Raw genomic sequence first — 16031 nt, 5'->3', positions numbered from 1 at the left:
CCTGATTGTACGATAACCACTGTCTGGGTTACACAGGTGTTGCCTTTTATTTCTCTGGCTATTTATGTCAACAACTATTTAATCTTGAAGAACAATTTTCTAGTAACACTGATTACTCACCATCTTGAAACAGGGGTTTATTTTCCTTTTATATACAGGAGTATAAGTCAAGACCAACATTTCAAAGCCAGCACCAAAAACAAACACTTCTGTCTACAATACAGTTTACTGATAGAACTCATTCAACTACATTTGACTCCCTTTTCATTTTTATCCTAAGAGGGAGAGTATAGGGATTTACAGCATGAGATATAATTTTAAGATGTTACTACCATCTTATTCTCCAAAAAGTTAAAATAACAAATTTATGGTTCTCCCAGAGGAAATTAATTTAATGAGCCCAGGCCATTCTGACACTAAAGGAAGAAGAAAAAAAAAAAGTTCTAAAAGAAATGACTATATACAAGAAAACAACCATTTCCTTCTTAATCTACTTTTAGATATTTAAAGGTAATGAAAAAAATTAATCCCTGATTCTTAGTTGCAAAGCACCGCTGTGATCTAGACATATGGAATTATGTATGTGAGAAAATATATTTAAGAACAAAACCACATACACTGTGGTACCTGTTCAAATGTTTATGCACAACAAAAAGAAGTAGGTGCTCACTATATTATACACCTGAAACTAATATAACACCACTGTATGTCAACTGTACAGGAATTAAAATTATAAAAAAGAAGCAGGTACACTGTTTTTCTTAGCACACTCTCAAAATTTCTATACCTTTTGATTCTATGCCTCAAACAGAGTAAAGAATGAGACCACAGTCACTGAACCAAAAGAACACTTCCTGAAACCTCCACATAAAGTTTACAGACAAATCAAGATCATTAACTAAGTATTGACTTAAACATCCTAAAATCAGGGACTTAAGCTGACACACTGGTTTCTGCTGATGTTTTTAACAACACAGTGCTCTACAGCATTCTTCAACCAACAGCGAACCTGGAGGCAGGATTTTCCCATCACGGAGAGCACGACTGTATTTGGAATAACGTCTGGATAAAGATTTTTAAACACGTAACAAGTCCAAAATAGATTTTCCACGTTTTCAAGAGGTTGAAATATTTCCCCACATGATACAATCTATTAAAATGCAAATGTAGAAAAGAAATAAAAGGAAAATATTTCCAGCAAAGACCTTGATTTTCTGACAGCTTTCCATTTAACCATGGTGTTTAGATGAACTTTCATTCAAAGTGTCCTTGAACCTTTGGACTTTGCTGTCTTTTTTCTAGATGTTAAAGAGTGTCCACCTAAATGAGAGGGAAATTTCTAAAAGGATGATCCTGGTTACCAAGAATGAGAACACCCAACAGATCATGGCTCATGTCATGACAACATTCTCAGGGAGAAAGCTGCCGTTGCTTATGTCCTACCCACTGTCTAAGCATTTGTAACACACTTCTAAAAGTCCAAAGAGAAGTTATGTGTAGATACTCATTAAAGGACGACTTCCTTCTTTCCCTGACGCACTTTGTGGAGATGAGCTGACACCCGGATGGTTCCTGACGGGTCAGGATAGGTGAGTATCATCAAGAGCCTGCTTAGATGCCGGGCAGGGTTTGCTATAAGCTTAGAGGTCATTACCTCAAATACATCGCTTTCTTTTGTTTCCTAAATCGCTCTCACTCTCCAACTGGTATGATTTCATTTTGAAACAATCTGTCCTGAAATTCCAACAAAACAGTTTATGAAAAAGAAATATACCCCTGGGCTATATGTATGCGTGTTGTGTGTACATGTGAATTGAGATACCTGCCCTACAGCTACATTAAATCTCTGAGTCTCTATCTTTTCTACATGGAATCATTGAATACTGATACTGGATGGGTTTTTTGTTTTGTTTTACAAACAATCCACTGTCTGCAGATATTTCAGTTTGCAAATGCCTTGAAAACAGGGGCTTTTTGTCCTAGTGCTTGGGGACCACAACTTACAACCAGGAGAGGACCAGTAAAAATGCTTGAGGAGTGAAAAGGCCTCCCTCTTTTCACCTGTGAAACCTGAGGCCAGAAGTGAAGGGACCGTCCTAGCTACTCCAAAGCTACATGGCAGCAGAACAAGGTCTTTGCCACATCTCAACCTACATCTCAACTCCCCACTCAGTAACAGTTTAAAATGTCCACTGATGTTTTAAAATAAATGAATTCGCGGGTGTCTGGGTGGCTCAGTCGGTTAAGCATCCGACTTCAGCTCAGGTCATGATCTCACAGTTCATCAGTTTGAGCCCTACACTGGGCTCTGTGCACGGACAGTGCAGGGCCTGCTTGGGATTCTCTCTCTCTCCACTCCCCCTCCCTCCCCTCCCCACTTGAGCTCTCTCTCTCTCTAAATAAAAATAAATAAACTCTAAGTAAATAAAATGAATTATTTTTCTTTACCTCTTAAGAATATGTAGTTTATAAGGTAAAATTATCAAGTACCAAATATTTAACCCATGTAAGTTCTAACATTTTTCTTCAATGCACAACTAAACCCCAAGGAAATGCACTGGGTATTTGACGGTTTCCTTTCCCTGACTGGTAAGTAACAGAAACTGGAACTTTGTAGAGCGTAGCTCCATGAACCACAGCTTCCAAAGAACCAATGTATATGGTTTCTTCTTCATGCCATCACATACCAGAAACAAAGACTACCATAAATAATCTACTGCAAACTCTACTTTGAAAAATAAATAGGGAAGGGTTCAATTTAACGTGAACACTGAGCGCAAAGACAAAAAGGCTCTAATTCTATTTCAACACTCTCAAGTTGCATTGTTCTTAAAGGGCGTGGCACAGAGAGATGCAAATACACTCCTGAAACCCCTCTTCTATCCAGCCAACAACTACTAATCAGCTACAAAGTGTCCCATCCTGGCTTCAGAGGCTTTTGCAATAACAACAGATATGCTCCATGAGGTCTGAGAGCCCAAGGCTAAGAGAAGAGACAGGGAGTCAACACATAATTACCTAAATTATAATTTAACCACAATTGGGACAAGTACTATAGAGATGTGGTTTAAAACATAACCAAATTTTAAACTTATATGAACGAAAATGTCACAGGCTCAATATTGTAAACATCTGGGGTTTTTTTTTCCATTTTCTTCATGTCAAAATAAATAATAATGTTTAAAATAAGGGGGTTAGGGAAGAAATGATAACAGAAGATGAAGATGAAAATCAAAGTTCACACCACGGCATCGTTAAGAGAGCTCCAAAATCAAATGGTTGAGGGGAAACAACTAACCGTTTAGCAAAACCATAGGGGATTTCAACCCAGCAAATTTCTATCTACTCCCACCCCATGTCAGAAGACTATGCTTTCTATATGCTTATCAATATTTAGCTGTGTGAAATCTGACCCAGAAATACTATTCCAGTTTGAAATGGTTGTACAAAAGCAATAAACTGTGTCATAAAGATACTTTGATGCATTTTCTGACTGTCACAAAGAGCTACAAAGTTGAAGTAATTATCTGTGTGTGATGGGGGGGGGGGCCTTTAAATAACAGTAATCTGAATTACTGTAAATCACACACCCCATAAGGTAATGCCAAATTACTGGGCACACTCACACCCGACAGTGGGACACACTAGTGAAGTCCTCAGTACCAAAGACTGCCTAGCTCCAAGTTGGCTAAGGTTGAGACAACAAATATGAAATCAATAAAAACCGAGAGTTTGGGGGTATTAACATCATAGCCACAAATATTAGAGTGAAGTGGAGAATTTACGTATTAGGATACATATATCACTTAATATGTACTCTATTAGGAAATGAAAGAACACAAGTAAAATGTCGTACTTAGAAATTCCTGAGATATTACATGACTACCACTTTGAACAAGGCACAAGCTTCCTGAATCTTATCTTATTAACATTTTATTGGACAACCACAAACAGTGCTTTCTCGGTTACTAAGTTGTCAGTATTTCCATGTAGGATTATTACAGAGAAAAACCAGGAATAAGAGTAATCAGAACATTCTAGTAGATTAAAAATGTATGCCAAAATGGTGCAATATTTACCAGCTCTGGACAAGAGCTATAATAATCACCCTCATAGAGATTACTGACAAAATAACAATAGTAATCAAATATATGTAACTATGTAACTATTTAAACTCGTAACAAAGGCTTTTATGATACTATTAGCAGTAAATGAGCAACTCCCATAAAATATGACTTAATATCACCATGATAAGAGTTTAAGTACATATAACCATTGTTATGTGAAAAAACATTATTTTTAATGTGTGACAACCTGACAGGATTTAATTACCACACCTACTTCAAACTATTAGCTGCTTCATTCAAACCTGAAAAAACAATATTTATATGTAGCTATTGAGAATCACTATGATTGATGCAATCTTTTGTGTTATTCCCTTTATAGTCACTTGCATTTGTTATTATTAACAAGGAAAAAAGAAAGGGGAAATGTGTGTTTCTGTTTTGCAACAAAGCTTTTTCTGATGATGACTAACTTCTTCCTTTGAACACAAAAAGCCTCTTTAACTAATGTACATATAAATATGTTCTCTACAATGTGCACCAAGCAAGGAAAGGGAAAAAAAAAAAAAAAAAAAAAAACACAAGACTGTAGGACTTAAGCCAAAATTAAAAGCAACCTAAGCAAGATGAATACATGAAAGCTGTCAGGATGGATGTTATTCTTACTCCCAATTTCTTACAGCTCATCTGCTCTCTAGAAAGAAAAACCATAGTTTCTTTTAACCATATCCACACAACAGATCTCACTTGAAAGGAAACACAGCCAGTGATTTGGCATGAATGGGCACATTCCCAATTTTCCAGCATCACTCCTGAATATTTATGTCGGTGACGAATGAGGACACCGGTAAAATATTTTAACACGAAGTCTTGCCTTGTAAATCGTCTCGATGCTGTGTCAAAACAACACCTACCATAAATCAGAAGTTTTAGGACCAGTGTTTCCTGTTCTAACATGCTACCTGCTCAGCAGAATCACTTGTGTGGACAGGCACAGATGAGTCTGTGCTAAGCAGAGCCACCTCCCCTCCTAACTTACAGAGCTGTAATTTCACAGGCCTATTATCGTCGAGGTAATTTTGACGGTGCTGAAATATTATACTTGTTAAAAATATGCATTTAGCACTAACTCCAGTGGTCATTTGAACTGGATAAACAGAGAGATATCCCTACAATTATCTTTCTTCTCTACTGATGACTCTTTTTTTCTAGCAGGGCAGCAGTACTGTGACAACTGATTTTATAAACAGTACAGCAAGTTTTTCTGACAGTCCAAAAAGCTCACCGTGGTGCTTTCAGTTTACTTTTTACTTCTCCACAAGTTATTTATGAACAACGTGTTAAGGGATGCTGAGGAGTCCCTTTCAAGGTTGAAGAAACAAAACAATAGTTCAAACCTCTCCCAGCCTCCTGCTTCACAACCCTCAGCTCCTTACTCACTCATATCCCAATTCAGGAGTTTAGATGTGCGAAGTCATCTACGTGTGGGCAAATTAGAAATCCTAACCCTTTGGGGTGCCTGGGTGGCTCAGTCGGTTAGGCAGCCGACTTCAGCTCAGGTCATTATCTCGCGGTCTGTGGGTTCGAGCCCTGCGCGGGGCTCTGCGCTGACCAGCTCGGAACCGGAAGTCTGCTTCCGATTCTGTGTCTCCCTCTCTCTCTGCCTCTCCCCTGCTTGCCCTCTGTCTCTTTCTCAAATAATAAACATTAAGGGGAAAAAAAGAAAAGAAATCCTATCCCTTTGAGCAATTCCAGATTTTTGATTGGGGGGTACACAAATATGTCTCTCAGTTCCATACGTTAATGAGCACAAGAAACTTCCATCGGAAAAAAATAAAATTGACAAAAGAAGAGGTTAGTCCATTTGCTTTTCTCCTTTTATAGTACTCTGGCCCTAACTTAATCTGTAAGGAAAAAATAACGATATGCATTTGTACTTATCTTATACCAGATGCCTAAATAAGTGAACACACACACACCACTGCAGGATAACCAGTCACGTGAGGTGAACACAAAGGCCACAACCCAATATTAACTTTGCACTTTCCTGAGAGAATAAACAAACACCAGTATCTCCTGACATCGGTGGCCCACTTTCTTAAAGCCGAATTAACACACTGAAAGCAAATAAACAAATTATTTATCTGGAATCCATTACAGTCAGTTCATTCAGCCAAGTGTTAGGTCACTGTTATTAGGCATGAAGAAACAGAACAACTATCCACTCATCTTGTTTCCAAAGTGAAGGGTGAAATTCTAGATAACCTCTACCCATTCTGCTCGCGTGGAAGGGAACTGAAGAAACTGCCTGGTCATATTTTCCCCTAAACTCATGTTTGACTCCGGTCATACAGGCGGCCATATTCTGCCCCCAGGGATTAAAATATATCCAGTCGAGATGTCAGCGGCTACCCATTCCAAGTACTATTCCAGTTTAGAAATCCACATAACCTTGTGTGAAACGCCAGATATTCTGGGACAACACTGTGAATAATTCTTTAATAAAGAGTCTAATGTCTCAAACATAATAAACTACAGCAATGATTTAAAATTCTGCACCAATACTATAAAACACAAGACTCCAGCTATAAAAAAATGGAATTTCTAAGCTTTAAATTAAAAAAAAAAAAAAAAAAAGGTTTTTCAATAAGGTGCCCTTACAGTATATCCCTGAAATAATATAGATCATGCTGCCCTCTTGTGCCAGATGTAAAAAATAAAACAAATTCAGGAGAACATGGTTTATGATGAATATAGACATAATCTTCTAATTTCTGAATTGCTTCCCTGTATTCCCTGCGCATTAAGATCTGATAGAACAGAAAGGACAGAAGACAAATGTTGATCATGGAAGAGGTAGGTGTGGCCCTCAGCACAGGAACACACACAGACCACATCTAAACAGGCACTACTCAACTCAAGTTGTTGCAATCAGAATGTGCGGGAAATGCCGGGGCAGCTGAAAACGTGCAGCCCTTTCACAGACACACAATACGGTCACCAAAATACACTGAGAAGGGAAGGATAAAAATAAAGGAAGGCAAAAAGAGGAAAAGAAAAGTAGCTTTTTGCCCTTCTAAGACAACACACTTAGCTGACTGAAATTTTACCCAGTTTGAGACTGATTGGGTTATGAAAAAAATCAGTGGGTAAAACAGTACTGCATTATATAAGCAAATAAGTTAACTCCGTGCAACCATACATGGGTTCAAAATGAAGAGAAACTTAGTCGTGAAGCTTGGAAAGATGGCGCCTTCTTAAAAACCAGAGCTCTGGAGTGCTTCAAGAGCAGCCAGAGAGACTTAGCCAGCAAGAAGGAACATGCACTGTCCGGCTTCACCTTGTCCTTCTCCCTAAATCCAAGTCAGAGAACCTGGGACTTTTGGGCCAGGGCAAGGGGCAGCCAGTGTTTCAGGACCCTTCACCGAAGGCCTGGTTCTCTGCACAAGGTCAAAGGATCTCCCACTGATCAACAAAATGGGAGAAGCAGGAAAAGGTGATGAATCAGCCCATCTGGGGTGGAAACACCCATGAACAAATATAAAAAGAGACTTCCACAATCCGGATTGGGTTCACTGGGAATATTCCAGCACAAGCGGGAACTGAAGGTGGCTATGGAAGGGAACCCTGGCAGACATCTGCAAATCCAAGCCAGGCTATAGTGTGTGCAGATGCCGTCGCCACCCCAGGCCTCACTTGCAGGAGACTACACCCTTCCCCTCCTTCCCATCCCCTCTTTTCCAAACTCCGAGATGCTGTCAGGACCACGAACTCTTAGGAAACTTACTGACATCTCCCTGAGAAGGTGCTCTGGATAACAAAGTACTGAGAAGAGAATGATATGCTTCCTGGATTCTCCATGCTGCTCGGAGGGCACTCTGTAACTCGGAGTGGGATCACTGGGCACAGATGTTTAACGTAAAAATCAAGTCTGCCTAGGGGTGCCTGGCTCACTCAGTTGGTTGAATGTCTGCCTCTTGGTCTCGGCTCAGGTCATGATCTCACGGTTCAGGAGTTTGAGCCTTGTGTTGGGCTCTGAGCTGACAGTGTGAGCCTGCTTGGGATTTTCTCTCCCCCTCTCTGTTTCTCTGCCCCTCACCTCTCTCTCTCTCTCTCTCTCTCTCTCTCTCTCAATAAACTTTTAAAAAAATGAAGTATGCCTACCCTTCTACTATAGAGGGGAATTGCTTTTTTAATATTATAGAACCATTAAAATATATATACGATCCATGATGTTCCCTATGAAACACAGCTTTGGTGTGTTCTTCCCATTGGTTTAAAAACTATAAAAATGATATCCAAATGGAAATTTAAAATCTACCACTTAAAATACTTTTCTAATTAAAAAATTTTTTTTTTTAATCTATCACTAGAAACAGTAAATAATTCATGCCCTCTGAACATTCTGGACAAACTGGGCCTATCTTTGGAGTGCTTATTTGGGTTTCTATTTTCTTGAAGGAAAAGAAGCCCTGTTAACAGATCCAGGAGGGGGAGAGCAAGATAAACACTAGTGTGTGGCTCTAAGATTAGCGACCTTGAAGATTTAGACTCGGTCCCAAATCCTTGAATAATAAATAAATCAGCATGTGGAGAAGTCTACAGGTCTTGAACAGGAAGAACCTGGTTAACTGTGGCCATGAGCATTCAGAGGCTGTGATAACAGAAACGCAGTCCCACTTAATGCTCTCAACTTTATGACCACAGTTTTCAAATTAACTGGCAAAGTGCGGCAACTTCCCGGCCGTCAGATGTGTGCGCCCTCCAGTCTCCTGACCGCGGCTGTAACAAGACTACAGATGAGTCGGGGCCTCTGCAGATCACCGTTCCTGTGCTCTGCACCCGGCCTGCGCTAAACAAACGTGCTGAATAAACAGTGCAAAATGCTTTCCTGAACAGTCTTATTTAACCCTCACGACAGCCTTGTGAAGCAGGAAAGGCAGCTGGCATTTCCATTTCATAGGTGAGGAAGTTCCGAGACGCCACGCGTCACTGTGGCCAAGAGTCATTAGGTGCTGACCACGGGCCAAGCACTGCTCTAGGCTGTGTGAATGTACCGATCTGCTTTATTCCCACACTGTCTGGATAAGGGAGGTACCAAGAGTATCCCCATTTTACAGCTAAGAATGCTGAGGCACAGAGAAATTAAGTAACTAGCACCTGAGTACTCACAGAACCATAACCAGCTACTATGATCAGCTAGCACAGGTGTGAGCCCAGGCAGCAGGATCCACAGTCCACACTTCTTTTTTTTTTTTTTTTTTTTTCAACGTTTTTTAATTTATTTTTGGGACAGAGAGAGACAGAGCATGAGCGGGGGAGGGGCAGAGAGAGAGGGAGACACAGAATCGGAAACAGGCTCCAGGCTCCGAGCCATCAGCCCAGAGCCTGACGCGGGGCTCGAACTCACGGACCGCGAGATCGTGACCTGGCTGAAGTCGGACGCTTAACCGACTGCGCCACCCAGGCGCCCCCACAGTCCACACTTCTAACCACGACAACATCCCGCTTTGAGAGTCACCTGCCCAGCGGTATGTACACCTGTGGCCTGGGTCACACGGCTAGTTAACAGCCAGGCCAAGCCTACTCCTGTGCTCTCTCCAGCCTCCCTCCCTGCCTGGATGGGTCCCCTCAATCCTCTCCTGAGTCAACCAAGCCGCCCTGGGCCTGAACGGTGGGAGCACGTGTTGATGAACAAACTCTTCCTGGGGACCCAGGTCAGAAGGCCACCCCCAGCAGCAAGACATGTCAAAGACCTCAGGGTGGGGCATCAACCACTCAGACACCCTCCAGGTGTGCTCACGTTGAGGAACTTATGTGCGACGTGCCACAAAGCCTCCAATTATGGAAACAAAAGTCCACTTTAAAGCTAGAGTGAGGAGCTTCTATCGAAGAGGATGTGTACACTTCAATCTTGGGTTTTAATTAATTTTTCATTACAATTTTAGGTACACCTTCAAGTCCAGGATGACCTAGTTTAATGCCACATGATGCAGTCAATGTTCTGGCAACTGGTTCTGGCAACTGGATGCGCCTGCATCCAACGAAGGGTGTTTCATATGCCCCACAACAAACAGATTCCTAAACCTGTTTATTTTCCACACGCACGTAAATCGGAATAGAAGCTTGCATGCACCTGGGGTGCCTAGGTGGCTCAGTCAGTTAAGCGTCTGACTTCAGCTCAGATCATGATCTCCAGATTCAAGAGTTCGAGCCCCACATCGGGCTCTGTGCTGACAGCTCAGAGCCTGGAGCCTGCTTCAGATTCTGTGTCTCCCTCGCTCTCTGCCCCTCCCCCACTAGCACTCAGTCTCCCTCTCTCTCTCTCTCCCAAAAACAAATAAACACTTAAAAAAACTAAAAAAAAAAAAAAAAAGAAAGAAAGAAGCTCGTATGCACCCCACATTCAGATTTTGTCGGGTAGTAGAAAACTGTCAGTGAAGCTTTTTGTGGACAATGAATCAACACACACAGCGATTTCTTCCAAGTGTCTCCTCCATTCTCAATGCTGAAAAGCGATCAGACACAGACAGTGTCAACGAGGCAGATTTACAAAGAAACCTGGTGTCTGACTTACCTATTGGGTTTCTGTCAAAGAACAACACTGGAGCTCTCAAAATGGACTCAAACATTTTGTTGTGCAAAGCTTGTGAAGAATTAACAAGGACGTAGAATACCAACAGAGATCTCGCTATGCCAAAAAGCACAGTAGCCACAGTTAAACCTGAAATAAAGAAACATCACTCAGAGCACGACATCCCCACCTTTTCTTTGGCGAAGCCACAGCATGGCAGGCAGTTGATGAAATTCTGTGTCATAAGACATGTGGCTTCTGTAAGAGTGCAATGCATTTGCAAGATACTTTTATAAAAAAGTATATCATTTACTTTTCTCTCATTAAATAAAAACTGTATGTAAAAGAAAATCAGGTGTAAATGATAATTTCATACTAGGCTTTCCTGATTCAATTACAAGTTCTATTAAAACCAAAGAAGAAAAAGAGATAATTACAAAAACTCGTTGATCTTCCCTTCTCCACATTTCAAGTTTTGCTACTCTATTTACACATCTCATAATCTAAAACTTCCGGTATGCTCTCACACCAGCATGTGAATTAACAGGGAACAAGGGAAATGACATGCCATTTCCTTGTAGAAAATGCCCAAGTGGCTTTAAAGAATATGAAAATACCATATTAAGTTGCAAGTAGAAAATCTCTCAACCGAAGTGCAAGAAAATACAAATTATACATTAGCATGAAATAACCTCAGTGAGCAACTAATCTCCAACACCAAGCATTTTATACAAACACAAAGCCTTTTTAAATGAACACAACTGATTTAAATTATAGCTTTTTGTCAATGGCATAAATGAGTACCTATGATGGGCATAAAAATCAACGTCATTTTCCTATCATCTCCTGAACTCCCCATGCTAAAGAGAGTTGGGAGATAACTTCTGTGAGTAATACTCCATCAAGTCCATTTTTACCCCTCGCATGACACATCACTGTTGTCTCCACTCTGAAAGCTGCTCAGAGTCCTAACCGCCATCCAGAGGCGTTTTCCTGAGGCCCCCATCCTGCCTGGCTGTGCAGCAGAAGGGCTCCTCCCTCCCCCTCCCTGCCACCGGGCCTCTCACAGCCCACCCGTGTGGAAGGGAAACAGCTCATGTATTCAGGGTTCTTTAGCAAGTGATCAACGAAATAAATAACCACATTTCAGTGAGTAGGTTTTCACAAAGATCACTCGCTCTATCTTTGCGGAAAGCTTGTATGAGCGTTTCCGGCGAGAATATTTAAAATTTCAGATGAGGATTTCCTTTAAAAAGTATGTAATGCCACATATATTCTAAGCACTCTTGTGAAAGCAGAGCGCTGTGTTAATATTAGTCTGGCAAGCCAAATGTTAAATTAATCACACAGTTGGGGACGCGATAACATTGTGATCTCAAGGTAAGAGAGAGAAGGAATCCTAATTCCCAGACACTGGATTTTTCCCTGCTCAGCTTCTCTCTTAAGTCATTAGTGAAGCCCAGGAGATGAGCAGTACGGGGAAGGGAGCTTTGCATACCTGTGAGGGAATAATGCTTTTATGTGGGGGAACCTCGCTGCCAGAGGATTTCATCCAAGTTCAATAAAAGCCAGGGTTTATTCAGACAGAATTGGAACAATCCGAACCACAGGGTGGGGATCCGTTTCTAATCCCCTTGCCCATCCAAATAATGATATAAGATTTAGCTAAAGCAACCTATTAGAATAGACAATAGCCACATATTTCCAGTGGCTGATTTTCTGAATGCTCAATCCTGGTTTAACTTCCAAAATCCAGTACAGAGCAAATTAAGAGTCTTCATTCAACCTCTTTCTTCTGGTAGATTTTAAAAATAATTATTCTAATTAATTCACAGAGTAAATGCGACTCAGACTCTTAATCTGTTAAGACATTACTGAATTACTCCTGGAAGCCCTAGTTACTCACACAGGCTCATTGTAAGCACCTCAGACTCCCGGATAATAAACCGAATGATTAAACTTTACCTGAATAAATTCCTAAGTACCAGTGAAGATCGAGCTTCTCAGTGACATTTTCTTTTCCATTTACCGTGACATTCAGGGCACTTTGTTCATTTGCCCTGTGAAAAAGGGGGAAAAAAAAATATTAAGCTATTGATAGAATTTAAATGAATACAAAAAGAAAAAAATTAACCTCAATTTGGGAGACATGTTTTATGCTGGAAAGGATTCCAAGCATGCAGGGCCCCATGTACATCCTCTTTATACAAATTCAACTCGCATCGTGACGCTTTCAGTTCTCAGAACTGTCTGTGTATAGACACTGAGGGTCAGATGTGGGAAGAGACCGTGGGAGGGTCACACTCCACCAGCAAGAACTTCAATGTCTCTTTTGCTCTAGGGAAACTAAGGGAGGATTAGGACAGGAGGCCCAACAAACCCGACTCTGTGGGAAAGAGAGGCTGCCTGCCAATTTGGGGGCACCTCATATCAGACCGGAAACAACTCACCAATAGGAGAGCCACCAGTCCTGGAGAACGTAGGCAACCTAGCACGAAGAAATAAACATAAATATCAAGCACCGCCTAGCACCTCAACTCTCTCACTCCCCCAAAAGGAACGTTGAAAGGCTCTGGAAATCAGACACGATTCTTTCAGCTCAGGTATGAGCCAAACCCCACATCCCAGGTAACAACACCTCAAGTAAGTGCATGTTACGTTTTAAAATCTTTGAAAGAGGGGCGCCTGGGTGGGTCACTCGGTTAAGCGTCCGACTTTGGCTCAGGTCATGATCTCATGGCTTGTAGGTTCAAGCCCTGCATCGGGCTCTGTGCTGACAGCTCTGAGCCTGGGGCCTGCTTCGGATTCTGTGTCTCCCTCTCTCTCTGCCCCTCACCCACTCATGCTCGGTCTCTCTCCCTCTCAAAAATAAACATTAAAAAAAAAAATTAAATCTTTGAAAGACATCCTTCTTCTTCTAGAAGCTCTCTAAGAGCACACACAACACAGTAAACATCAAGTTATTTTGTTCCCCAAGATAGCATGTTTAAATGCAAATCCAAGTGGACTGAGTGATACGGTAACAGTGGCGTAAATATATACAGAAGTCACACTGTAAACATCAAGCTGAGGCCACAAGACAAAATGAATGTCCTTACTTACCTGAGCAGCGATGTTTAGTAGAATAAGGAAAATGATGATGAACCAGTGAGCACCGGCTGTGAGGTAACTCTTGTAGGCCTTAAGACCAACTTTTCCTTCTGAACGCCTCTCCTCTGACACTGTAACCTGTAGATTCTCAGTCTGGCAAGGGGAAAAAAGCAGCGAGAGACGAACCTTTACATCATACTCCCAAAACTTTGAAAGGTCAATGGTGTGCTCCGCTGGCAAAGCCATGAGAAAACAGACACATCTTACACGCCGAGAGTGCAAAATAATACATGTCCTGCAGAGAAGGGTAAGAAGTATCTAGATGAACCACATATGCGTTCACCCTTGGGCCCAGCCATCCCACTTCTAGGAATCTATCAGCAAAAAGGAAACACTGTTTGTACGAGGTTACTCACTACTGCGTGATTTTGTTTGAAGCAGAACATAACCATTTCCAGCACGTGTACAACATACCCAATCCAAGTATAAATGCAGAAGCTTATTCCACGGTAATATACAAAATGATATGGAGCTATCTCTGTAGATTATTTGTGCCACTAAATAATGGGAACATAAAACATAGTAGGAGCTCAAAATATTATCCAAATACAGTAAACGGAGTTCAAACAACAAGAGGGAGAGTTTGGACAGCAACGGATAACACGTGGTCTGAATTTTTTTGGTTCCTGAATTTCAAAGAGTGATTCTTCAGTCTGGAATGTGAGGGACTAATCCAAACCCTTACCAGAATCATCCAGGCCCCTAGATTTGGACTGTGAGAGTTTGGACATTGAGGACTACCTGTGCATATTTTTAAGGGAGATCTAGTATATTTCTGCACGTCTATCCGGAGAACTGAGAATGCATTGTAGATTCACATAAGCCAAAGATGTCCTTGGCTGCAAATGTCCATCGATGGATGAATGGATAAAGAAGATGTGGTATACATACACAATGGAATATTACTCGGCAATCAAAAAGAATGAAATCTTGCCACTTGCAACTACGTGGATCAAACTAGAGGATATTATACTAAGTGAAATTAGTGAGTCAGGGAAAGACAAAAACCATGACTTCACTCATATGGCGACATTAAGAGACAAAACAGATGAACATAAGGAAAGGGAAACAAAACTAATACAAAAACAGGGAGGGGGACAAAACAGAAGAGACTCATAAATATGGAGAACAAACTGAGGGTTACTGGAGGGGTTGTGGGAGGGGGATGGGCTAAATGGGTAAGGGGCACTAAAGAATCTACTCCTGAAATCATTGTTGCACTATATGCTAACTAATTTGGGTGTAAAGTTAAAAAAATAAATAAAATTAAAAATTAAAATAAATAAAATGTAAAAAAAAAAGATGTCCTTGGCTGTATGCTGGCCTCTATGGTTTCAAAGATGGATACAATGTGGTTCTTGAACTTGTGTAAGAAAGGAAGATGGGAGCTAACTCTAAAGTGTCTGCTATGTGCCAGACCCTTCACACATGCTACTTCTGGCCTCTCACCAACCATCGGACAATGGGGCAAAATAATACCAAAGGTCACATGCAGCAGCAGAACATTCCACCACATAGGAAAAGTAGCTGACTTAACATGGACCACAGCAGGACTCAGTTGGAGGAGACTTCAAATTAAATGTCTGGATGCAAAAGGGTAGCCTGGGGCCTCCAGAGCAAGGAAGATTTACCTATGGTAAATTCAAGAGCCCTACCAGCAGCATGAGCCACCGACCCCCAGGAATTTATAGCAGTCCACCCACTACTGAGCCCCGCAAACTCCTCCTCCGTCCAACACCCAAAGGAGAACCCTAATCAGGCTTGCTCCCTTCATTCTACATTAATTCTACCCATTACATGCAACAAGGCCTTGGAACCTCAGAATCTACTCTGGGACAAATGAAGGTGTCAGAGACGGAGTGGACTCAAGATGCATGAGGACACAAGAGCAGACACAACCAGGCCGTGCTGCAAGAGGAGAACTCACATTCTGGCCCTCTGGACGGCCATCTTTCAGTGAGGGCCTGGAAGACTGCTGAGACCAAAGAGAAGACTCCGAGAAGCTCCGATTCTTCAGAGCGGGAGATCCTGGAGCTGGACTCTGGTCAGCCTCCTCATTTTCCTTCTTTAAAAGAGAACCGAAATCCACCCCAGATTTCAGAAACTCAGTGTAAGTCCCCTTCTGCACCATTTTGCCCTAAAATAAAAATAAGAGAATTTGATGGTTCATTTACATTTGATAACATTAAACTAATGCTAATCAAAAATACTTAACTGGTCTCACATTAGAATTTTCGCAAGAA

The 16031-nt window shown here is 41.4% G+C and overlaps 1 protein-coding gene across 5 annotated transcripts in view; it reads right to left on the bottom strand.

Moving 5' to 3' along the window:
• Positions 1–16031, bottom strand: part of ABCC4 (ATP binding cassette subfamily C member 4) — a 264459-nt gene that overhangs the window by 124688 nt on the left and 123740 nt on the right. For 3 of the 5 annotated variants that reach the window (XM_058681819.1, XM_058681826.1, XM_058681851.1), the window contains 5 exons: positions 15716–15925; positions 13741–13881; positions 13089–13126; positions 12604–12698; positions 10642–10788 (listed from right to left, as the gene is read on the bottom strand). In XM_058681819.1, coding sequence (XP_058537802.1) covers positions 10642–10788; positions 12604–12698; positions 13089–13126; positions 13741–13881; positions 15716–15925 — 631 coding nt within the window. The remainder of the gene's footprint in view (positions 1–10641; positions 10789–12603; positions 12699–13088; positions 13127–13740; positions 13882–15715; positions 15926–16031) is intronic. The other 2 variants (XM_058681833.1, XM_058681841.1) reach the window with 2 other exon arrangements.

Source organism: Neofelis nebulosa, chromosome 1, assembly GCF_028018385.1.
Source record: "Neofelis nebulosa isolate mNeoNeb1 chromosome 1, mNeoNeb1.pri, whole genome shotgun sequence".
Classification (NCBI taxonomy): domain Eukaryota; kingdom Metazoa; phylum Chordata; class Mammalia; order Carnivora; family Felidae; genus Neofelis; species Neofelis nebulosa.
This window is presented reverse-complemented; position numbering and strand designations above follow the sequence as displayed.